Source organism: Hakea prostrata, chromosome 3 (assembly GCF_041222555.1).
Source record: "Hakea prostrata isolate BN-2017 chromosome 3, UWA_Hpros_2, whole genome shotgun sequence".
Taxonomy (NCBI): Eukaryota; Viridiplantae; Streptophyta; class Magnoliopsida; order Proteales; family Proteaceae; genus Hakea; species Hakea prostrata.
This window is the reverse complement of record NC_142602.1, coordinates 23,487,367-23,513,122: the sequence shown is the minus strand read 5'-3', so window position 1 is coordinate 23,513,122 and position 25,756 is coordinate 23,487,367. Positions and strand designations below refer to the sequence as shown.

Below are 25,756 nucleotides of genomic sequence, written 5' to 3'. Positions count from 1 at the left end.
CATTCAAAGAGAAATGGATGGTCCATTTCTTTATGATAAAATTCCGGACTAAATATATCTAGATGATTCCATCTAACTCTAAATCAAAAGAAGAATAACGGAAAGGGATTGGATGAATATTCCAGATGATTGATATGCATTCTCTTGGTATAGAATGTATTTTGAGAATACTAATGATTTTCTTTATTTCCTGGCTTAAAATAGATCTTAAATCCAAGGTTTAAAGTATCTCACGATACTATACGATACTAGTCGATACGTATCGATATTTGACCCAACTGATATTATACATCTCGATACGTCTCTCTATTGAATTACATTAAAATACATTAGTCAAAGCGATACAATACTTGATACAGAACGATATGACTCTTAAAATCACATGACCGATACGATACTCGATACCGATACTTTAAACCTTGCTTAAATCTAGAATACATTTTCAGATACGTGTATTAAGCATAATATTCAATTTTTTCTTCTACCATGTTCTAATTTTTCATTTTCTGTAATAGTCTAAACATTTACCAGATAAATATTCCATATGATTAAACATTAACTTATTGTTTCCTCAAAATAAAATAACAACCCATTTTGCCTAACACTTTTTAATTTTTTTTGGCATTCTCAGAACTAAAGAATGCCAAAAAAATTCCCTTTGTGCATCTTCTTAAAACTTTTGACATCATTTTGGATTTTGAGCCAGATAAAATCTTTTTGATTTTGGTTTTTACTTTTGTCTCTTTTGATCTGGTATTGTTTTTGCTATCTTCTCTCTATGGTGAGAAATGTTTTGGTGTTTGGATAAGTAGCAACATGAAACCATCTGGAGAAAATGAAATTATAAAATGTCATAAAAATATCGCTAAAATATGGTAATATTTCACTGAAACAGAACAATACTTGGTATTGAGATGATGGAATCACTATCTACTTTCCTACATTTGTATACGATTGACTGTTGTACATGATATGTTATATATACTTGACCACTTGTATGGTGTTGAGATGATGGGATCAATTATTTTTTTGTCACAATTTAATGAAAATCTTTGTATTCTCTTATATTTTTTTTATATTTACATTTGTTTAAATTCATGTCCTGACTTCCAGTTTCGCCCGCATAGAATCATGCATGTGCCAGTAAGGAATACCCATTTACGTTAAGTTTTAGGTAAAAATAACATATCCAGTGTATTTATCGGTCTTAAATTTAAGTTAGACGCTAAAAACCAAATCAAAACGACTCCAAATACCCCCTAACCTGCAGGGCAAAATTTTCCCGATACATTCCCATATTTGAGCGACATAACGCAAAAATATCGAGGTTTCGTGAGTGGTGAGATGGGGACATGGAGCAAAATTTTGCACCCTACTCTCTCCGCTAAATTTTTGCAGCCCTAAGTTTGGAGGAAAGCACCCAAAATACCAATTCCACCTTTGAGTGGTTAAGATTTTCTATCTTAATACTCCTTATGCCATTGAATTTTAAATCATGAATTGGAATGGAATTTGGATTTAAGTCAGCCAGCTTTTAATCTCTTGTTTCTGGGACTTATTTTGGGTTTTTGGCCCAGCAAAATGAAGCCTCAAATTGAAGGATCATCTGAGCCAGTTTTAGGCCCAGCTCGACTGTAATCTTCTGGGTTTCTCCTGGGGAAGGTGGGATTGAATCAGATATGTTTAATCAAAAGAAAAATAATGGAAATGGAGATGTTTGCATATTCAGGTTGGTGGCGGATACGTATTCTCTTGGTCTAGAATGAATTTTAAACACTCATTTTCTTTATTTTCTTGCTTAATTTATAACACATTTTTTAATCTAAATTCCATATTTGTACTTATTATTTATATTCATTTTTCTCTTAGGATAATATTTCACTATTCGTGTTCTTTGAGTCTTAAAATTGAATAGATACATATTGTGTAAAAAAGATTTTCCACGCAATGGAATACCATCTTCTTAGATCTCCTTTAATTCCATTGAGAAAAAAGTGGATGACCTACCAACTAAGCTAAATGGGTTTTGTTGTATTGTGCTTCCTCCAAAGTTCGAACTAAGGGATTTGGCTATAGCATCAATCGTAGATGTTTGGTTTGCTCCAACCTCTCAGTTTTCAATCTTATATCCATATATTGAAAATTGAATGTTCATATCATACTCATATCCGTATCCACAAGGAAGATAGGAAAAACAAAAAAGGAAAATGAGAAAGAAACTCTCAACTAAGATTGAGGGGTTTTTCCTATTATTTTTTCTTGTTTTATATGGTAGCTGGAAGCTCTTGTTGGGATGTGATGAGCACAGGCTTCAGTGGTGTTTTTGGAAGGTGGTGATGATAAAATCAAATTACAAAGGTGAACCTGCAAAGTTAGGAGGGGACTTGAAGGAAATTGAAGGAAATTTATGTTCTAAGCTGAAATTAACCAACAATAGACGCCAGTGTATTTGCTAATTTCATTGAAATTGAATTTTAAATGCAAATTGCATGTAATTATGTGGAGAGCAATATTCATGAGTGGTATGAGTGGTATGCTAATAGACTAATACAACAAAGCCCATTTAGCTTAGTTGGTAGTCTGCATGACTCTTAATCTTGAAGTCAGGATTTCGAGGCCCACAATGGGTTGCTAAATCATCAATTGTAGACGTTTGGTTTGCTCCAACCTCTCAATTTTCAGTCTTATATCCATATATTGAAAATTGAATGTTCATATCATATTCATATCCGAATCCACTAGGAAGATAGAAGAAAAAAAAAAAAAAAAAAAAAACTCTCAAAGATTGGGGGTTTTCCTTATTTGTCTTTCTTGTATTTATATGGTTAATGGAAGCTCTTGTTGGAAGTGAAGAGCACATGCTTCGGTGGCGTTTGGAAGGTGGTGATGATAAGAGCAAAACACAAAGGTAAACCGGCAAAGTTAAGAGCGGACTTCAAGGAAATTTTTGTTCTGAGCTTAAATTATCCAACAACACAGACGCTAGTGTATTTGCAAATTTCATTGAAATTGAATTTTAAAATGCAATTTGCATGTAATAATGTGTTGAACAATATTCATGAATGGTACGCTAATAGACTAATATATATCACATGCAAATTTGTGAGTTTTTTTTTTTGTAAAATTTATGAGTTTTTACTTGCACTCTTTTGACGTTGCCACTAAACTCAAGACACACGCCTAAAATATTCAAAAATTATAAATAGGCTCACTCCATTAGTCACTTTTTAATATCTTTGGCAATTTACCGATATGTATTCTCTTGGTTTAGAGTGCATTTTGAATTCCAATTTTCTTTGCTTTAAAACACATTTTAAATTTAAGTTTTTTTTTTTAATTCTCATTATCTATTTTATCAATTTAAAAGAAATAAGTACAAAAATTCATTTTGGTCAAAAATTAAAAAAATAATTTAGTAATATTTGTCTGCAATAAATTATGGATTGAAAAAATAAATTTGTATGCCAAAATAAAAAATGGTAAAAAATGAGAATGAATAGTAGGATCTGGGAGTGAGCAAATGGAGTAAGTGAATAACATAGAATTTTCATAAGAAAAATGTATATTTACTCTTATACCCTCAATTTGCATTAGAATTTAAGTAACTTGTAAAAAAAATAATGGAATGAGTTTTGGACTCAAAATCCATAAGACTTTTAATAAAAAAAATAATAATAAAGATACCAAACACATTTAGAAAAATGCAAAATATAAAAAAATAAGAATGATTTTCGATTCTTTCAACTATATATATTATTTAGAATAAATACTAAACACATTAAAAAGAAAGAGTTTTTTACGTGTGGGTCATTTAAGTTGATCATAAACTAATGTTGGGTTTCCTTAATGCAATATATTACATGTGAATTCCAACTTCCAAATAGACTAATATTAGGTGCCGACTGCTGTTAAGTGTATTCAAATTTCAAATGTGAAGAGATCAAAGAGCCCCTCAGGTTACTTAATATATTGAGTTAATATATGATATATATATATATATATATATATACAAAAAAATAATAATAATACAATGTATTTAATAACTTAAGGGGCATTTCGGTCACTTCACGTTTGAAATTTAAATATATTTAACGGTGACTGATGATGTTAGTTTGGTTAGGACTTACACGTAATATATTGCACTAAAAGAATTCAACATTTGTTTGTGATCCATTAAGGAGACCCACATATAAAATTTTAAAGAGGATGAAAACGAAAAAATAAGAATGATTTAATACCAACAATGCCCTAAAACCGATTTTTAAATACATATGAAACACAATATTCGATGTTGTTCTCCTACGGCGTTTTAGAATTTAATATGTTGGGTTTGTGTAATCAAGAGCGATTAGTCACAAAAAGCCAATGAAAATAGTATTTCAAGCCAAATTGTGAAGTCCAAGTTAGATTGATCTAATCTCCTTAAAGTTTTTAACATCATTTTGAAATTTGAACCACATAAAATCTTCTTTTGATTTAGATTTATCATTCTTGTCTCTTTTGATCTGATATCGCCTGTTGTCTTCTAATCTCTTGTTTCTGGGCTTAATTTTGGTTCTTGGGCCCAGCAAGACGAAGCCCCAAATTGAAGGACCACGTGGGCGATTTTGGGCCCAGCTTCGCTTTAATTTTCTGGGTTTCTCCTTTGGAAGGTGGTACCGGACTAGTTTCTATTAGGTCCATGTGTCAGAAATGTACCATCTATTTTTTTCTGGATGAATGACATATGTGCATCAGTTACATTTAAAGGTTCAGATTAAATTAAAATAAAAATTTTATATTATTTAAATCTTATCTCAACTTTTGATGGACTTTTGTTCTTCATTCATTTCTTATTCAAAGAGAAATGAATGATCCATTTTTTATGATCAAATTTCAAGACTAAATGTATCTAAATGATTCCATCTACCTCTAAATCAAAAGAGTAATAACAGAAAAGTAGCTGAATGAATACTCTAGATGACCGATATGCATTCTCTTGGCCTAGAATGCATTTTTAATACTATGGTTTTCTTCTTTATTTCCTGGCTTAAAATAGATCTTAAATCTAGGATACATTTTCAATAATGTTCAATTTTCTTCTTTCACCTATTTTACTTTTTTGTTTTTTTAATAGTCTAAACATTGACCATATAAAATTCCAGATTAACTTATTTTTTCTTAATTGCATTGAAAAAATTGGACTCATTCGAAGAAAGTTTGTAATGAAATACCCAAAAAAGTCAATGACATTTTCTTTCTTTTACATAAAAAAAAGTACAAATGATTTCCAAACAAAGACTAGGATCAATAAATAAGATATGAATCAAATCACAATTTTACTTATACATGTAATCACAAACTTGAGAGCCTTGCACCCTACTGAGTTTTTTTTTTTTGTCAACAATATGAAAATTTCATTAAGAAAACAAGTCAAAGTGACAAAGGACACGAAGACATAAGGGAGGGGGACATAACAAAACAAGGTGGGATACCCCACCACTGCTGAAAAAGTTTAAACTGATTTGCTCCTCTAACCAAGCATTCAGCTAAAAGGTTACAAGACCTAGAAATGTAAGAGATCTTACCAGAATGAAAGTCTAAAACAAGATGAGAAATCTCAGAGATGAGACTTAAACACATCCAATCAAGCGAGTTTATAATTCCATGTAGGGCCAAAACAGCAGGCAAGAAATCTGAGTGAACATGGATTTTGGAGATCCCCAAAGACTTTGCTAGAAAGAGGCCGTCCCGAAAAGCTTCCAATTCCATAAGCGTAGTTGAAGCACCTTCACTACCCACACACTGGCAAGCCACAAAAAAACCCTGTGAGTCCCAAATGATACATCCTCTCCCGCCATAATCTGTTCTAGTATCCCAAGAACCATCTACAAATAAATAAATAAAAAAACAATTTCATTATCAGTTATCTCCACTCGAATAGAGGGCCTCTCATCCCTGGAAGAAGTAGTGCCACAATATCCTTGAATCTCTGCACATAAAGCATTAAAAGTAGTGAGAGTATGCACTATGGAATGATTAGTCCTGTTAAAGATAAATGAGTTCCTATTCTTCCAGATACACCACATGAGGGAACTCCAAATCTGATCAAAATGTTTCAGATTTCCATAAGCTTTAAACCTAATAGATATAAAATTGATCCAATCATGAAGTGAGCTACCATGAAAATCAGAAACATCCAATCTAAGAGGGGATAATCTCTAACATTCTTTAGCATGAGAACAATGAAACAAGGCATGCTTAACATGCTCAACATCCCTACCACAAATGAGACACAAAGGAGTATGGGAGCTTTGCCTATGAAATAGAGAGTTTCCAATTGCTAATGCTTCATGGGAGGGTTAATTAGTTAATATCATGTTGTGCTTTTTTCCTCCCAAATTTTGGCAATGAGGTATGGCTATAGATGTTTGGTTTGCTCCAAATTCTGAGTGTGCAATGGTAAATATCATATATTGAATATTGAATGTTCATTCTGTATTTATATCCATATCCACAATAAAAAGAATATTTGCTTCTGCTAATTATTGGTTGAACTCTCAATCAACATTGGCGGATTTTTCCCTATCATTGTTAGTTGTGCTTCAATGACTATTGGTAGCTCTTGTTACGAAGTGATAAGCATAAGCTTTGGTGGTGTTTGAAAAACTTAGACAGTGGACTTTGAAGGATATTTATGTTTTGAGATGAAATTAACTAACAACATAAAAGCTGGCATACTTGCTAATTTCAATGAAATTGAATACTAAAATGCTCATTGCATGTAATTAGGTGGAAAGCAATGTTCATGAATGATAAATGGATGTTCTAAGTCTCTTTTTTAATCAATTCTCATTCTCTATTATGCCTATTTAAAAGAAATAAACACAACCAACGGTGGATGCAAAAAATTCCCGCTGGGAGATTCACCCACCACAACCAGGTGTGCAACCCGGGTCAAACACCGGATTAATCATTTCAGGACAAAGCCTTGGAAACCGGGGTTGGCAACCCCAAAAAAAATAAAAATAAATAAACACAAGAATTTTTTATGAAAAATGGTTTGGTGAATTTTGTCAAAAATAAATTATGGAATAAAAAAAAATTTTGGTGTAAAAATTAAAAAAAAAATTGATAAAAAATAATAGTAAACAAGTGAAAAAAGAAGAAAAATATAAAGAATTTTTTTTATAAAAGAATGTGTATTGACTATTTTACCATCATCTTAACTATAAAACTTAGAGATTCAACCATTTATCTTAAATGGACCGGTCCATTCAATTCCTTAAGAGGAAGCACTACTTTTATTTTTAATATGCCAATTAGTTTAAAAATTCTATTGGGTTATTGATAGAGTTTCATTTTGTTTATTGAGTTCCAATTGTCACAAGTTTACGATGAACCTCATATCCAAAAAAAAATAAAATTGTCACAAGTTTGATGGTAGGCTCTACTTCTTTTTTTGGTTGAAGGGTAGACTGTGCTTCTGCCCTTCTTTGATGTATTGTTGAGACATACTTTTTGTTTTTGATAATACCAAAACAAGTTCAAATTATTTTGCAAAGACATTCTTAGAGATGAAAATTCGACTTCTTTTTTTGGTGGAAGGGTAGATTGTGCTTCTGTCCCTCTTTGATGTATTGTTGAGACATACTTTTTGTTTTTGATAATACCAAAATAAGTTCAAAATATTTTGCAAAAAACATTCTTAGAGATGAAAATTCGACCGAATTGTTTCCTCAAAATAAAAGAACAACCCATTTTGCACTTTTTAACTTTTGTTGGCATTCTCAGAACGAAAGAATGTCAAAAAAATTTCCTTGGGGGCATCTCCTTAAAACTTTTGACATCATTTGGGATTTTGAGCCAGATTAAATCTTCTTTTGATTTTGGTTTTTACTTTTGTCTCTTTTAATCTAGTATTGCTTTTGCTATCTTCTCTCTGTGAGAAATGTTTCAATGTTTTGATAAGTAACAACACGAACCATCTGGCAAATATGAAATTATAAAATGCCATAAGATATCGCCAAAATATGGTAATATTTCACGGAAACAGGACAATACTTGGTATTGAGATGATGGAATCACTATTTACTTTCCTACATTTGTATAATTGTACTATTGACTATTGTACATGATATCTTATAGATACTTGATCACTTGTATGGTGTTGAGGTGATGGGATCCAAGCTCTATCTGCTATTATTCGAGAGTCTGAGCATACTGGTCAGATTGAGGGGATGAAAATCCGCAATAGAGGTATGGCCCTAACTCATCTACTATTTGCTGATGATTGCCTTCTGTTCTCCAAGTTGAATCTTGATGCAATATTCAATTTGAAAGACTGTTTGGAAAAATTCTGTGCGGCGAGTGGGCAGTCGGTGAATTTATCAAAATCATCTTTGATGTTTAGTGCCAATACCCATTCCCGTTTAAAGAGATGGTTTTCCCGTGTGCTCAAGATAAATTATAATTCTCCCCCTTCAAAATATTTGGGCCTTCCCATAGCATTGGGGTGACAAGCCGGTCCTTTCAGTTTATTCGGGATAATCTATCCCACAAGATTCAGGTGGAAGGGTAAGCTTTTAGTCAAGCTGGTAAGGAGGTGTTGTTAAAATCGTAGCATTTGCTCTTCCAAACTATGTTGGATCACACTTTCTATTACCTTCTTCATTTCATAAGAAAGCTCGCCAAAAGGCTACAAATTTTTTTGGGGAGAAAAGGAAGGAAAGAATAAACTTCATTGGGTAAGCTGGGAGAGACTTAGCAAATCCAAGGAGAAGGGGGTTTGGGATTCGAGCTCGATTCGAACATGGCATTTTTGATGACGGCTTGGAAACTTTTTCGGACTCCGGATTCTTCGGTCTAAGTTGATGAAAGGGATTTACTATCCAAACTCGGATTTTTTATCTGCACGGTTGGGGGACCCTTCATGGGCGTGGAGAGGGATTATCCAGCAGGATATCTGTTAAGGACTTAGATGGAGGTCGGAGATGGGGTCAATATGGTGTGGGAAGATCCATGGATTCCGGTGGGGGAGGAGGTTTCTTTGGAGATCAGCGGCCATCGGGGTGTTCATTGACGTGTCTCGAACCGATTGATCAAGATCATGTGTTGGAAGCTCGAACTACTCAACTCACTCTTTTCTCCGGGGGTACAACAATTCAAGGAATTCAGCTGAGCATATTCCATCGAGATGACCGTTGGTGTGGGGGCGGCAGTGGGCTTTTCTCTTGTAAATCCGCATATCATCTATTAAAATCTTGAGGAGGAGCTAGAAAACCAACCGAGCACATCTAGAAATCGAAGACAGTTGAAGATGTTGTATGGAAAAATATTTGGAGCTGCCGGACACTTCCAAAGATTCGAAATTTCCTATGGAGGCATGTGCACGGGGGTAGCACGGGTGAGGCTGGTTAGAAGGCGATTCAAATTGATCCTTCATGTTCATCTGTGGGTGCGTCTGAAACTATGGATCACTTATTTTTGAGTGTCCGGTTGCAAGCAAGTATGGTTTGGTAGCTCACTTACATACATTCCACTCGAGGACCACCATTACTACGGAATGGATCAGTTGGTCTGCGAAAGAGATTGGAGGAGGTAAGCAAATCGATACTCAACCTATGTTCCTTCATTGTTTGGCACCTTTGGATTGCAGAAATAACAGGATTTTTGGGAGAAAACAAACTACCCCAAAAGAAATTATTGAGGCGGCTCAGACATTCGAATTTGAGGTAATCAAGACAACGGGGTGAGGAAGTGCTAAATAATGCTCAACCTGATGAAAATCACGGATGGGAACCTCCGCCTCAAGGTAAATTAAAGTTGAATTCGGCGTGTCTTGGTGTAAGGAGTGACAAGGTGGTGTCGGTTTGCTCTGCGAATCATAGGAGAAATTTTCAGCGGTCTCGACCGGTACTATGCACTCGGTGTTGGAGGGAGCTATCGCCATGAGGCTGGTTGATATTTGCACTTTCGAAGTTGTAATCATCTTCTCGTAGAGTCGATTGTAAAATACTGGTCCAATACATAAACAATGCGTCCGGCTCCCCCCCTATGCTTGCTCCTCGGTGGGGATATTGGGAGTTATGCTCATCTTTCCTCTCGTGCTCATTCGTTTTGTTCCAGGCGATAACGCGTTGCGGATGCTCTTGCAGGAGGGCCCTGTCGATCCCGTGTCGCGGTTTGGCCTATTTCCGTTCCTTGGCTCGGGAGTTATGCTCTCCGGTTGCCTGGGTTTCGCGGGTTGCTTTTTCTTTCGGTGGATTTTTTTTACCAAAAAAAAGGGGGGGGGGGGGGGTTTATTTTTTTTTTTCTCCTTTTTTTTTTAATTTTTTTTTTTTTTTTTTTTTTTTTTTTTTTTTTTTTTTTTTTTTTTTTTTCCCCCCCCCCCCCCCCCCCCCCCCCGAAACACCCGGGTGGGGGGGGGGAATACTCATTTACGTTAAGTTTTAGGTAAAAATAACATATCTAGTGTATTTATTGGTCTCAAATTAAGCTAGACACTAAAAACTAAATCAAAATGACTCTAAATACCCCCTTAACTGCAGGGCAAAATTTTACCGATACATTCCCATATTTCGGCGACATAACGCATAAATATTCATGAGTGGCGAAATGGGGACATGGACTCTACTTTCTCTGCCAAACTTTTGTAGCCCTAAGTTTGGAGGAAAGCACCCAAAATATCAATTCCACCTTGGTTGGTTAAGATTCTCTATCTTAATACTCCTTATGCCATAGAATTTTAAATCTTGAATTGGATTGGTATTGGGATTTGAATCAGCCAGCTTTTAATCTCTTGTTTCTAGGACTTAGTTTGGGTTTTTGGCCCAGCAAGACGAAGCCTCAAATTGAAGGATCATCTGGGCCAGTTTTAGGCCCAGCTCGACTGTAATCTTCTGGGTTTCTCCCTGGGAAGGTGGGATTGAATCAGATGTGTCCAATCAAAAGAAAAATAATGGAAATGAAGATTTTTGCATATTCAGGTTGGTGGCGGGTCGTACTCTCTTGGTGTAGAATGAATTTTGAACACTTATTGTCTTAATTTCCTTGCTTAATTTAGAATACAGTTTAAATCTAAAATCCATATTTGGACTTATTACTTATGTGAAATGTAATATTCATTTTTCTCTTCCACAGTATTTAACATTCGTGTTCTATAAGTCTTAAGATTGAACAGATGAATATCGAAGATTTTCCACGCAATGGAATACTATCTTCCCCTCCTTTAATTGCATTGAAAAAAAGTGGATTCATTTATAGAAAAGTAGCCATTGGAAAAAAATTTGTAAGGAAAGTGTTGTAATTCTCACAATTCTTGAGTCATATTTCAGCATTGAAATAAAACAAGGGTAAGAGCCATGCAGGCTACCACCTTTTTTTCCAATGAGAGGAAATAAGGTTATGACTACCAAGTACCAGCTAAGCTAAAGGGGTTTTGTATTTGTTTTTCTTCCAAAGTTCGAACTAATGGATATGGCTATAGCATCAATTTTAGATGTTTGGTTTGCTCCAAGCTCTCAATTTTCAATCTTATATCCATATATTGAAAATTGAATGTTCATATCATACTCATATCCGTATCCACAAGAAGATAGAAAAAAGAAGAAGAAAATAGAGAAAGAAACTCTCAACTAAGATTGAGGGGTTTTTCCTATTATTCTTTCTTGTGTTTATATGGCAGCTGGAAGCTCTCTTGTTGGGATGTGATGAGCACAGGCTTCGGTGCTATTTTGGAAGGTGGTGATGATAAAATCAAATTACAAAAATAACTTGCAAAGTTAGTAGGGGATTGAAGGAAATTTATGTTCTGAGCTATCAACAACTCAGACTCTGGTGTATTTGGTAATTTCATTGAATTTTCAAATGCAATTTGCATGTAATTATGTGGAGAGCAATATTCATGAGTGGTGTGCTAATAGACTAATATATATCACATGCATTGTTATTTTAAATTTATGATTTTTTTTTTGTTTTTTATTTTTTTTTAAATTTTTTACAAAAGGGTTTTATTAAACCGGGGAATGAGGATATTAATATGCCTTAGCAAGAGTCGAACCGACCTCTTCACTAAGAGGTGTTGGTTTCAACCACTAGAACACTGATATGTATTCTCTTGGTTTAAAATGCATTTTGAACTCCTATTTTCTTTGTATTTTTTGTTTCAAAACACATTTTAAATTTAAGAGCTTTTCTGGTATTAATTCTCATTCTCTCATTCTTTATTTTGTCTATTTAACGTAAATGAGTACAATAATTCATTTGTAGTAAAAAAAAAAAAAGTTTGGTAATTTTTGTCTATAATAAATTATGGAATGAAAAAAATATATTTGTATTTTAAAATAAAAAATTCATAACAAAAGATAATGAAAAATTGAGAATGAACGGTAGGATTTGGGAATGACCAAACGGAGTAACCATAGGATTCTTATAAGAAGAATAATATTTACTACTATACCCTTAATTTGCATTTAGAATTTGGAATTTAAGTGAGTTGCAAAAAAATTAATAGAATGAGTTTTGGACCCACAATTCATAATAGATTTTAAAATAAATAAATTTAAATAGATACCAAACACATTAAAAAAATGTAGAATATATAAAAAATAGAATGACTTTCTATTCGTTTAAATGAAAATATAATTTAGAATAGATATACCAAACATTAGGAGTGTCAATTTATAGCCGAAACCGTTAAAACCAAACCAAGCCGGGCCGTTATAGCCCGAACTGATTCAAACAGAACCTTAAATAGCCCGCACCAATCCGAACCCAAACCGCAACCCATTATAATCCATTCTACAACCCGTTATATAGTTTAACATTAAATATTGTTTGAATCATCATATTACGACTAGGTAGTTGGTATAGAATATCAGAAAAATTGAGTATGAATTTAAAGATCAAATTAATCATTCTACTACTTATAAGAGACGATTAGAAAATAGACAATCAGAAGGATTAAGTATGAATGTCCAATTGAATGTGCAAAGTTTGTTTAAATTAAGTAAATATTTATGAAGTATAAGAATGTTGATTAAGTATGATTATATTTATTGAGAAATATTTCTTTTGCATATCAACTAAATACCAACCCAAAAAAAAGACGGATTTTATAGAAGTGGGAAAAAAAAAATCAACATTCTCATAAAATAAGAACCCAATTTCAAGATAATTAATCATAGGACAAGTTAAAATTTTAAAGGATTTTTGGCTTGAAGATTTGTTTTAGGATTATCCGGTGAAGTTTAAGGAATCAGCTTGCAGTTTCTATGTTACTACTTATTATTTGAGTTCTTGATTTCTATAAGGTGGATGAGATTTCTACAAATGAAATGACTTTTCATTTTTTTAATGAAAATTAATCAATATCAATTTTGTTTTCCATAGAATTTTGGCTTTTATTATAAGATGTACGACTATTTATTTATATTCTTTTTCTTGTATATCATAAATTATTAGTCCAAACCATTAGTCAACCCGGTATAGACCATTAGCCCAAACTGTTAGTTAACTCAAACCCAAACTGCACGAACCGAAATTGGTCCAAAACAGTTATTTTGCTAATGGGCCATTATTGGGCTGAGTGTTTTTGATACCAAAAATGCCCTAAAACCCATTTTAAAATACATGTATAGGACAAAATATTCGTTCTAAAATGTTTTAATATTTAATATGTTGAGTTTGTGTAATCACGGGTGATTAGTCACAAAAAGCCACTGAAATAGTATTTCAAACCAAATTGTGAAGTCCAAGTAAGATTCATTGAATCTCGTTAAAGTTTTTGACATCATTTTGAATTTTGAACCAGATGAAATCTTTTTTTGATTTTGTCTCTTTTGATCTGATATCGCTTCTGGTATCTTGTTTCTCTAATCTTTTTCCAATCCAACTTTTGGAGGAAGCCACCCAAAATATCAATTCCTTAATATGTTTCTATCCTAATACCCCTTATGCCGTAGAATTTTAAATTTGGAATTTGATTTCAATTGAGATCTGAATCATCCAACGCTGATGTCTTGTAATCTCTTGTTTCTGGGCTTAATTTGGGTTCTTCTGGGTTTCTCCTTCAGAAGGTGGAGTGGAACTGAATATATCCAGATGATTCCATCCAACTCTAAATCAAAAGAAGAATAACAGAGAAGGAAAGGGAACTGGATGCATATTAAAGATGATAGATATGCATTCTCTTGGTCTAGAGTGCATTTTGAATACTGGTGTTTTTTTTAATACTGGAAATGAAACATCGTAGGATGTGTGCAAACTCAAGACCTCCCCATGAGAGTCTGGGCTTTTAACCGCTCTGCTAACCCCACCATTGACAATTTTACTTGTACATATAATCGGATTTTGCTTTTACATATAATCGGTGTGAATAGTGCGAACCGAATCGAGTCTGTTTTCACTTGAAATCATTTTTTTGCACATGGTAAAATGTACGATGACGATTTAATCAAAAGTCCAATTTTTCATCCTGACCATTCGCTGCTTGGAGCAGTGCCACGTCGGCACGCAGCCAAGCAAAATCCACAAAATCCACAAAATCCAGGCGGAGCAGTGCGAGGCTCTTAACTTGGTGATTATATGGGATTTTGCTTGGCAGCAGTGCCGACGTGGCACTGCTCCAAGCAGCGAATGGTCAGGATGAAAAATTGGACTTTTGATTAAATCGTCATCGTACATTTTACCATGTGCAAAAAAATGATTTCAAGTGAAAACAGACTCGGTTCGGTTCGCACTATTCACAACGAACCATTACAAAACCAAAATCCTATTTAAAAAAAAAAAAAAAAAAAATCGTCGTCTTCTTCCTACGAAGTACGAACTATTCATCCCGTCACAAAGATCACAAGGATCATCGCGGATACAAGTGAGTAGAAGAAGAAAATGATGATGACTATTGGCACAACCAGCTCTAGAAATGGCTCTGCTCAGCCCAGGCAGAGAGTCAGGACCCTCTTCTCACCGCACCTTCTCTACGGGCAACCACCGCCCTTTCCCTCTCTCTCCCTCTTCTCTCTTCTCTATTTGAGTTCAGATTTGGAATGTAGAAGCGAAGTCATGTGGTGGGTTAGGAGAGAAATTAATGGAGCTGATGGCGGAAACAACGCCTGAGATTTGTTGGGTTTGAAAGATCTCCATTACTTGGATTATGGGGATGAGGAATGTTTCTTTGAAGTGGGTTTCAACCGAGATCCTAAGAAATATGAATAAGAGATTTGGCTTTTTTTCCCCTCAAATTTCAGTCACAAACCCTTATCTATTTTACCCAAAGAAGAAAAAGGAAAATCAATGCTCCTCTTTTCTTTGTCTCTGTGTCTATTTTCTCGTATGTTACAACCGATTGATATGGCGATAATGGGTAGTGTTCGGCATTTCCTATTTTCAAGCGATCGATTGATCTTCTACTTGCAGTTGCGAGGCAAATCGGATGATTGGGAGAAAGGTTTTATTTCGTACAACGCTCTCCATCTTTTCAAACCCAACTGAAACGCTCTTGTCCTCTTTCTATCCACTCTATGTTCTGCAACTCTGCTGAAAGCTTCCTGGTTGTTTGTTAATCGATCAATTTGGAGTGCAGAGAAGGAGAAGACGAAGAAGGAAGAGGTAATTCTGACTTTTGACAAAAACCTTCAAAGCGACCAGAGTGAAGATCATAACCGTTACAAGCATGAATACCTTCATCTTCATCGATTGCCTTCGCAGCCATATGGACAGCTTGCTTAACGGAGAGTTCCTTTTCCTTCCCATGCCTCAGGTCTCCTTTCCTTCTCCGTCTTCTCCTTCTCTGCACTCTAAATTGATCATTAACAAACAACCCAGGAAGCTTTCAGCAGAGTTGCAAAGCAGAGAGAGGGGATAGAAAGAGAGGACAAGGACGTTTCAGTTGGGTTTGAAAGATGGAGAGCCATTTTCGGTGTTGGTTGTGCCTGCTGCTCCGGCAGTTTGGTTCATCACAGTTGCCGGAGCAGTGAAGCTTTGGGCCGAAATAGGAGATTCGTTTTAACGTAATCAAAATTAAAGAAATTTGGTTTGAGTTGAACTCAAGATGGTTCGGTTCGCTTGAAACAAGAACGGTTTATTTTCACTTAAATTGGTCTTTAATGCACATATTCGTAATGGACGGTGAAGATTTAATCTAAGTATCAAACTTAAAATCCAACCGTTGGCTGCTTGGAACAGTGCCACGTAGGCACTGCTTCCAAGCAAAATCCGGATTTTGTACACCATAAGTGAACTACCGAGAGAGAGAGGCCATCACTGGAAAGAACAACCGGTTATGAATTTAGAAGGCAAGCTTAACTAAGGAAGATGGCCATCGGACTTCGAAGATGGAATAACCAGTAAGGTGTTTATCGAAGTACTCAGAAACCACCACCGCCCACCAAGTCCTTCATGCTCTGCACCATATGACAAGGTACAATCACCATACCTAAGAACTGCCTCATATCGCTTTGGAATATGTTCTTCTACAGTTCTACCCTTGAAGCTATGCCAGGCCTCATTAAATAGTGTTCGACTAAATCATGCGCAACCATCGATTCCATATTTCCTCCCACTACCAATGGCGCAAAACACCGAACGCCACACCTTGTAATTGGATTTCATTGTTTCAAACAACTTGTGTAGATCTTCTCTTTCGAGCCCTCCTTACTCCACATAACAGCAAGAAAGAAATTGAATTTTCTTTTGATTTACGTAACAGAAATAATTTAAAATTTAAATTTAAAACTAGATTCTATTACAATTTCATACCTGAAGAGGTGGAGATCATGATGATTTTGGAGAAGAAATCGGGATGAATAATGGAAGCTATGGCACCGATGATGGCGGAAACAGAAAGGCCAATGAAATGCAAGAGTCTATATGCAACTCCTCTAAGACGGCTAGAAGGTCGAAAGCATAGCCTTCTAAGGTGGAGTATCAATTGAAATCGAAATATTCCGGGTTAGTAGTGCCGGCGCTCATTTTGTTGTAGAGGATGACACAATGGTCGTTGACGAGGTGAGAACCAGGCGTTTTCCACACAAATTGATACCCAATCTAGGATTCAATTGAACCAATCACACTTCATTTCAAACCATGCTGAGTCTGCTCTCACTTAAAATTTGTTTTCTCGCACGTGCACAAAATCTATGGCGACAATTTAATCTAAAACTCAACTTCTATCTTGATAGTTCACTACTTCGAACAGTGACACGTAGGCACCGCTCCCAAGCAAAATCTGCCCTATTGAGTTATATGGGCTTTAATAATTAGTTAAAGTCATTTTGTGCTTTTTCCCACTCTGATTTTTAACAATGAGGTATGGCTATAGCATCAATTCGTAGATGTTTGGTGTGCTATAATCCCTCAGTGTCCAATGGTAAATATCATATATTGAAAGTTTAATATTCATAAAGTATTCATATTCATATCCACAATAAAATGAATATCTTCCTCCTGCTAATTATTGGATGAACTCTGAACTCTCAATCAATATTGGAGGATTTTTCCCTATTATTCTTTGTTGCGCTTCTATGACTATTGGTAGCTTTTGTTAGGAAGTGATAAGCATAAGCTTTGGTGGTGTTTGGAAAGTGATGATGATAAGAGCGAAGTCTCAGAGTTAAACTTGCAACGTTAGGCAGGGGACTTCAAAGGATATTTCTGTTTTGTGATGTAATTAACTAACTTAAAAGGCAGGCGTACTTGCTAATTTCATTGAAAATGAATACTAAAATGCACGTTGCATGTAATTAGGTGGAGAGCAATGTTCATATATAAATGGTATATGGATGTTCTAAATGTGCATCACATGCATTATTATATTAATTTATGAGTTTTTTACATGCACATCGGTCGCAATCACTAAACTTGTGATACATCTCTAAACGCCCAAAAATTACAAATAGGTCTATGCCATTGGTCGGTGTTGTTACTTAGGGTGTTAATGGGTTGGGTTGGGCCAGGCTAGCCTTGAATCTTAACTCTATCTTAAAAATAAAAATTAAAACCTACGGCCAACCCAATCCAGTTAGGGTGTAAAAATCCCCGACTCTGACCTTGACCCTAATTTTTAGTGGGAAACACAATAGAAAATAGTATTGCCATTGAATAAATCGAACCCAAGCCCTCTTTGTTACAAGTTGGTAGGTTTGCCAACTAAGCAAATTATTATGGTATTAAATAAATTTTAACTATAATTTTTATTTAAATTAAACAAACATAGGTTGGGTTGGCCTGAGGACTAAACTTGAATCCGACCCACCCTTGTGAAAGATCATTATTTTGTAACCCAAGTCTACCCCTTTTGGTCGAAAAAATCTGGTTGGATCCTGAATGGATAGGACAGGTTTGGGTTGGGCCGGGTCAAAAGGATTTTATTGACACCCCTAATTGTTACCAGTTAATGATTGTGATTCGAATATGACCAAAATATCCCTATGTAATAAAATGACTCAAATGCCCCTCAACTTGTCGGGATTCACTTAATGTAATTTTTAATTAGGTTCTAATTGTTATGGTTGATAATTAATTCCATGGGTCACAATCTTAAACACTAATAGCAGCTAGCCAACTGTTTATAAGAAACAAATTCCAACATTAAACTTGGTCTCTCCCCAACCGTTATCGCTGCCACATATTTCATTTTATTTATGGGCCAGTTTTGGTGTTACGTTTTTGGTGTAATGGTTGGTAGATTGCAATTGTATTGTAGTTTATCTTCAAGGCATTGAGATAACTTCTCAACAAAAAATTGTGGGATAAGGTTGCATTGGAAAATTGCACCAGCTCTATTTTTTGCGAAGCCTTTTTGTGGGATAAGCTTCTTTTTTTTTTTTTCTTCTTCATATTTCTTTTTATTTCATTTAAAAGGTTGAAGTAGAGATGTCGCTCCCTCTTACGGACCTTACTTCAATCTTGCGCATTAACTGTCCTGTGAGTTTTGGGGGACTGTTGGATGAAGATTTCGGTTAATGGTTGAGATTGAAATCTAGATAGAAATCTTGCATCCAACTGTCCCTAAACTTGCAGGATGGTCCTATGCATTTGTGTAGGACTGAAGCTCGTACCCTTTTACCCAAGGATTTTTATTTGCACCAGCTGCTGCTGGCTGCTATCAATGATGGTGATCGCGCCACATAATCAAAATAAGATCGAATGGTTGAGAATCAAATGGCGGGGTTACTTGCAAATTTTTTTTTTTTTTTTGGGGGGGGGGGGGGGGGGGGGGGGCCCCCCCCGCGGGGGGGGGGGGGGGGGGTCCCCCCCCCGGGCTTGTATAAATATCCTATAAATAAAAGCGCCTTGCATACTATTTTTATTTTTATATTTTAAGGGTTTAAAATTGATCAATTTATAAAATCAAGACCCCTCATTTACCCGACTCCTAAATCCCTATTTCATTTTACCTGCTTACCACAACAGGCCGAGAATCATCGTCATGACCACAACATAGGCAAAGCCTCAGCGAGCTCGGCAGAAAACTCGTCTGCAATCAAGCATTCACGTAAGAAATTAGATTGATATAGATTATTGACACGAAACCACACGAGACTCTGGAAATTTGGATTTGAAATTGGGGTAAACCAGCTACTGGGATGGTTTTGGGGGTGATCAAGGGTGCTTTCAGAATCGTTGAAGGACTGATGTTTTGGAAACGCTTACACAGAACACAAAGCTCTCACTCACTTTCAATTTCAGAGTGAAAAAAATTGAAAAAAAATTCAGTCTTGGTTGATTTACGAAGCCCACATCCACTCGTTAAGGGCTCATTTCCAAAAGGGTGTAATTTTGTAAACTAAGAAAATTTTACACCTTTAAAATAAAAAAATTAAATTTTTTTAGTAAATTTTTATCATTTGATTGTTAACCGTTCGATCTTATTTTAATTATATAGCATGATTACTACCGTTCACAGCGGCCCCTACTGCAAATAAAAATCCCTTACCCAGCAAGATAAAGAAAAGGTGAATGATTAGAAAAGTCTTTAAGTTATGAATCTTATAATGAAAGTTCTCCATTCCTTTTGAAAGCTGAACTTCCATTGGTTTCCTTCTCAACTCAAAGCAAAGTGCCAGCAAACACCTTTGCAATTAAGAAAGCCACCATCTTTCAAGACTCTGTTGCCTTCAATCCATTTTGTAGTTCTAGACATGGGAAGATCTCCCTGCTGTGACAAAACCAACGTGAAAAGAGGGCCATGGTCTCCTGAAGAAGACGCAGCTCTCAAGAACTATATTGAACGATATGGCACTAGTGGAAGCTGGATTGCTTTACCCAGCAAAGCAGGTCCTCATCTCTTTTTATGTTTCTTATTTCTCTTCTGGAAACTACATCCATGAGTTGTGTTTCATGCTCCAACATCTGGTTTAGATTGAGCGTGTTCTGTCATGAAAAAAACTAGAAAATCTGCGAGTCGTGTTATCCAATTGTGGGTAACCCACTTAATTAATTTTGGTTTTCATAAAATTAACTCTAAGTAGACTCCTTTTACTGTCTAGTTCTCATTCCTCAGTAATTAGATATTCACTTGTCATTTTCTCACATTTTAGGACTCAGACGATGTGGCAAGAGCTGCCGTTTGAGATGGCTCAATTATCTCAGACCAAACATCAAGCATGGAGGTTTTACTGAGGAAGAAAGCAACACCATCTGTAGTCTCTACAATAGCATAGGGAGCAGGTAAGTTTATTTTTCATTTCTCGTTAGTAACCCATCTCCTCTTCTGAATTTTTATTTTTATTGGCTGATCTATTTACCTGTTTTCTCAGGTGGTCGATCATTGCTTCTCATCTACCAGGAAGAACTGATAATGATGTGAAGAATTACTGGAATACCAAGCTCAAGAAGAAGCTAATGGCAGGAAAAACTGGTGTATATCTCAGTGACACTTCTGCACCCGTTTCAATCAAAGCCCAGAGTTACAAACATGGTCTTTTGGATAGTTTCAACTCAATAAGCTTTCCAACACTGCCATTATCTAGTGAAGTTGGGCTAGGGAAAATTTTGAATCCAAGCACAATGGTTTCAGACCCAATTCATTTCTCATCATCTCAAGAGGTTTCATCTAGCCTTTCAGTTGCTTCATGGTCTTCTATTACCATGAACGATGGTTATGTCTCACGGCCCAGCAATGGAGGTGGCGAAGATGCTTATGGGTTCTTCAAGGATTTAGCTTTTGAATCTCCATATGATATCTTCAATGGTTTTGGTTTTTAGGGGAAATCAACTACTGAAGTTGTTCCAAATATGGATGAACCTTCTTGCCCTTTACTGTTCAATGACACACACACTCCACAAGGATTCTTGTATCAGACTCAGAAAGCTACACTCTACTAGCATACAATTTTCCATCAGGAATTAGAGAATTGAGAGACAGTAACTTCCGTTCTATCTGAGTCATTGTTTCTTCAACTCTTGATCAAGTTGATGGATGCGGCAGGGAAATAAGTACAGATTCCATGTAAATGAAATTTTATCATGTAATGGAAAGAACAGTAGAAGATACTTTTAAACATTCTAATTTGGATTTTCAGAACTTGTCTTTGGTCCAGTTTGGCTTTTTCTGTTAGAAATGTTCATAAGCCATTTTTTCTTCATATGATGTGAAGGATAATGTTCCATAGAACGTGTCATCAGTACTGGGTCTTTGGTTCAGTCTCTGATTTTAAAGTAGAAAATTAGTTCAGATGTCATCAGCAAAGATTTTTTTGCCAAAATAAAATAAAGTCATCAGCAAAGATTGACCGTTTCTCTCTTGTTAGTGGTGATGAAATTTGCATGAAATGGCCAATTCAAGGACTCTCTGTCTCTTGTGGTCCTTATTTCTTTGTTAAATTTCTCTGAAGCTTCATGCACATGCTTGTTGGGACCGAAGGCAATTATCAGTACAGATTCCCATCTTAGACAAATAATTACATACAGAAATATATTAGTTTAACCCTAGAAGAAGTTAAAAGTTGACTCCCAATTCCCAAAATCTGAGCTTATCGTTCTCGATCTTATCTGTAGAGGCTAAAAGTGATGGGCATAAGATTTGTTTAATCCTTAAAACGTCATCTTTCTGAATTATTGTTTAAGATGAAGCTGATGCTAATGGAAGACATAATCTTATATGACATAAACAAATAACAAAAGTTTACTCATACGACTCACTCAGACATTGGAAATTATTTGTACAATTGAGACTCAGAATCGTGTCTGCGTGTGTTATTTGAGATCATTTGGTGATGTTTGATTAATTATCAATGGCTGATCATGAGTTTATCCTATGGTGAATGTAGGTTTTTAACCATATTTTGTTTAGAAGTTTCATACGTCTAATAAAATTTGTCTTAATTTAAATCACATGTAATAACTATCGTCTCTGAGAATGTAGTGAAGGTATGTGCAAGTTGGATCTAATGGATCTAATGAACCATGATAGGTTGGGGTTTGAATTTTGTCTTTTCCATTCTAATATTTTAGTTTAAATTTCTAATTTTATTGTGAATTTGATGAACTTCAAATTCAGGCACTTCGGGGGGTTTTTCTAACTTTTGCTGCATTGACTGTGATGAGCTCCATGGATGTACCAGTAGGTGGAGGCTTTATTTTGGTTTTGATTTTCCCATTTCTTGTACTCATGCATTAGGGTTTTTTAGAGATTTCTCCATTACTTGTACTCTCTTGGAATTTAATTTTCTTCGCTTGTTTGATGTTGGGTAGGTCTAATCCAGGGAACTTCTTGATTGTCAACAACTTGGGCAAATTTTCTCTGCTAAGTTCGAGAATGAGACTTAGTTTTTTGTAGAAATGATAACCCTTTTCTTGGACAAGGAGTTGAATCTTAACAATAAAGTTCTATGTCACTCCAAAATGAATGCAAGATATTCAGAGGATAGTGAGAAGATGTTGAATAAGGGTAAAATTGGAATTTCAAATCTTCGTTAAGTGATGACATCATTATTAAAAATCAATCTTAATAACATGAGCGTATTTATAATTTAATTCTTTTAGATGTAATTAGTTGCAAACTCAGATGGTTGATGTATTATTTATTCAAATAATTACTGCATGTGATTTATGAATTTCTTCTTCTTAAAACATTTTGTCCAAAACCATTCAAGCAGCACGGACTAGTGATGTTCTATTGAAACAACAAAACACCACGGGCTAGGTATATGACAAGAGCGCAAATGTCTGTTTTGCTCCAATATCTCAGTGTCCAATATTATAATTTCATATATTGAGAACTGAATGTTGATATCGTATTCAAATTCATATTCACACACACAGAATATCAACCAAGATTGAGGGATTTTCCCTTATTGTTTTTTCTTGTGCTCCAGTGGCTATTGGAAGCTCTTGCTAGAAAGTGATGGTCTTTGAAAATGGTGATCATAAAAGCGAAGAATTGGAGGTAAGTCTGCAAAGTTAGGTAGGGGACTTGATGGGTTTTATGTTTATGTTTAACTAACAACACAGTGGCTACTATATTTACTAATTTCAATGAAATTGAATTCTACAATGCAAAGTGCATGTAATTTATATGGAGAGCAATATTCATGATTGGTATGCTGGATGTTCTAAATAAACATTACATGCATTATTATATTAATTTATGATTTTTTTTTTCAACTCCTCTGCTACTAAATTCTGGACACATTTTTAAACGTCCAAAAATTAAAATGGGTCTACTCTGTTAGTCACCTTTTAAGACTTTTACTAGTTCATAATTAGGATTCAATCATGGCCAAAATACCCCTTAACTTTTAGGATTCATTAGACGTAGTTTTTAATATATTATTTCATGATAATTTCAATAATGATAAGATCAACCCATCTTAGTGAAGAGGTCATAAGTCTGCTTTTGTAATATTTTCATCTCTTATGTATTAAAAAACAGCAACACAGGTTGCTTGAAAGAACACCATTAGAAATTTTCATTAATAAACGTTGACGTCACTCCTTAACCGTGACCAGCAGGATCTTAAAAAAAGTCGTAACTAATGAAGCTTATAATGAAAGTTCTCTCCTCCTTTAAAGCTGGCCTTACATTGGTTTCCCTCTCAACTCAAAACACCGTACCAGCAAACATCTTAGCATTAAGAAAGCCTGAACACAACCGTCTTTCAAGACTCTGTTACCTTCAATCCATTTTGCAGTAATAGCCATGGGAAGATCTCCCTGCTGTGACAAAACTAAAGTGAAAAGAGGGTCATGGTCTCCTGAAGAAGATGCAGCTCTCAAGGGCTATATTGAACGATATGGCACTAGTGGAAGCTGGATTGCGTTACCCAGCAAAGCAGGTCCTTCTCTCTTTTTCTGCTTCTTCTTACTCTTCTGGAAACCACATCCATCAATCATGTTTCATGCCTCAACATTTGCTTAAGATCAAGCTTTTTACCAATACCCATTTCACAAATTTCCCTTATTCTGTGAGTTTGACCCAATTGTTGGCTACCCACTTAACTAATTTTATTTTATTTACTTCTTTCTTTTTCTTTTTTTTTTGGTCAAGACCAGAAAATTAAAACTCTAAAAGGGCTCCTTTTACTGTCTATCACCTAAGTTATTTTCTCACATTTTAGGACTCAAAAGATGTGGCAAGAGCTGCCGTTTGAGATGGCTTAATTATCTCAGACCAGACATCAAGCATGGAGATTTCACTGAGGAAGAAAGCAACACTATCTGTAGTCTATACAATAGCATAGGGAGCAGGTAAGTTTATTTTTCATCTCTTTAGTAACCTGTCTCTTCTTCTGAATTTTTATCTTTGTTGCTGATCTATTTACTTGTTTTCTCAGGTGGTCTATCATTGCTTCTCATCTACCAGGAAGAACTGATAATGATGTGAAGAATTACTGGAATACCAAGCTTAAGAAGAAGCTAATAGCAGGAAAGAATGGTGTATATCTCAGTAACACTTCTGCCCCCGCTTTAATCAAAGCCCAGAGTTACAAACATGGTCTTTTGGATAGTCTCAACTCAATAAACTTTCCAACACTGCCACTATCCAGTGAAGTTGGGCTACAGAAAATTTTGAATCCAAGCACAATGGTCTCAGACCCAACTTATTTCTCATCATCTCAAGAGGTTTCATCCAGCCTTTCAGTTGCTTCATCTTGTTTTGCCATGAACAATAGTTATGTCTCATGGCCCAGCAATGGAGGTGGCGAAGATGATTATGGGTTCTTCATGGATTTAGCTTTTGGATCTCCATATGATATCTTCAATGGCTTTGGTTTTCAGGGGAAGACCACTGAAGTTGTTCCAAATTTGGCTGAACCTTCTTACACTAATTTAATGGTCAACGACACATGCAGAGGGGTGGTTGTATCAGACCCAGAAAGCTACATTACTAGTCTAGAAAGTCCCATCAGGAATTAGAGAATTGAGAGACACTAACTTCCATTCTAGATTCTTTTTCACTGGTCCTTCAACTCTTGATCAACTTGATGGATGTGGCAGGGAAATTAGTACAGGTTCCATGTAAATGAAATTTATTATATGTAATGGAAACAACAGTAGAAGATATTTTTATACATTGTAATTTGGACTTAGCTTGTTTATAATGTTCACCATAACTTTGGTCCAGTTTGGTTTTTCAGGTTAGAAATGTTCGTATGAAAGATAATTTTCCATAGAACTTGTCATCAGTACCGGGTCTTTGGTTTTAACGGAAAAAAGTTCATACGATGTAAGGAGATGTCCTCAGCACAGATTGACTGATTCTCTCTTGTCAGTGTTCATGAAAGTTGCATGAAATGGCCAATTCATGGACTCTCCCTCTCTCCTCCTTAATTTC

At 35.4% G+C, this 25,756-nt stretch overlaps 2 protein-coding genes and 1 pseudogene across 2 annotated transcripts; 2 read left to right on the top strand and 1 right to left on the bottom strand.

Annotated features, from left to right (window-relative positions):
• Nucleotides 1-16,267: 16,267 nt before the first annotated feature.
• LOC149021729 (putative esterase D14L) lies at nucleotides 16,268-20,076 on the bottom strand (annotated as a pseudogene).
• LOC149021728 (transcription factor RAX2-like) lies at nucleotides 19,989-21,587 on the top strand. Its single transcript, XM_089147175.1, has 3 exons — nucleotides 19,989-20,256; nucleotides 20,520-20,649; nucleotides 20,739-21,587. The coding sequence occupies exons 1-3, from the start codon at nucleotides 20,121-20,123 to the stop codon at nucleotides 21,184-21,186; spliced, it is 714 nt and encodes a 237-aa protein (XP_089003301.1). The 5' UTR covers nucleotides 19,989-20,120; the 3' UTR covers nucleotides 21,187-21,587.
• Nucleotides 21,588-24,014: 2,427 nt separating this feature from the next.
• On the top strand, nucleotides 24,015-25,565 carry LOC149021727 (transcription factor MYB15-like). The gene is made up of 3 exons (XM_089147174.1): nucleotides 24,015-24,257; nucleotides 24,540-24,669; nucleotides 24,756-25,565. Exons 1-3 carry the CDS (start codon nucleotides 24,122-24,124, stop codon nucleotides 25,336-25,338), a joined length of 849 nt encoding a protein of 282 aa, XP_089003300.1. The 5' UTR covers nucleotides 24,015-24,121; the 3' UTR covers nucleotides 25,339-25,565.
• The last annotated feature ends 191 nt before the right edge of the window (nucleotides 25,566-25,756 follow it).

What these genes read in the sequence shown, in the direction of transcription:
- LOC149021728 (XM_089147175.1), top strand. Translation starts at nt 20,121, where the DNA reads ATGGGAAGATCTCCCTGCTGTGACAAAACCAACGTGAAAAGAGGGCCA. An exon ending in TGCTTTACCCAGCAAAGCAG is followed by an intron (nt 20,257 to 20,519) that starts GTCCTCATCTCT and finishes CTCACATTTTAG; the next exon opens with GACTCAGACGATGTGGCAAG. An exon ending in TACAATAGCATAGGGAGCAG is followed by an intron (nt 20,650 to 20,738) that starts GTAAGTTTATTT and finishes CTGTTTTCTCAG; the next exon opens with GTGGTCGATCATTGCTTCTC.
- LOC149021727 (XM_089147174.1), top strand. Translation starts at nt 24,122, where the DNA reads ATGGGAAGATCTCCCTGCTGTGACAAAACTAAAGTGAAAAGAGGGTCA. An exon ending in TGCGTTACCCAGCAAAGCAG is followed by an intron (nt 24,258 to 24,539) that starts GTCCTTCTCTCT and finishes CTCACATTTTAG; the next exon opens with GACTCAAAAGATGTGGCAAG. An exon ending in TACAATAGCATAGGGAGCAG is followed by an intron (nt 24,670 to 24,755) that starts GTAAGTTTATTT and finishes TTGTTTTCTCAG; the next exon opens with GTGGTCTATCATTGCTTCTC.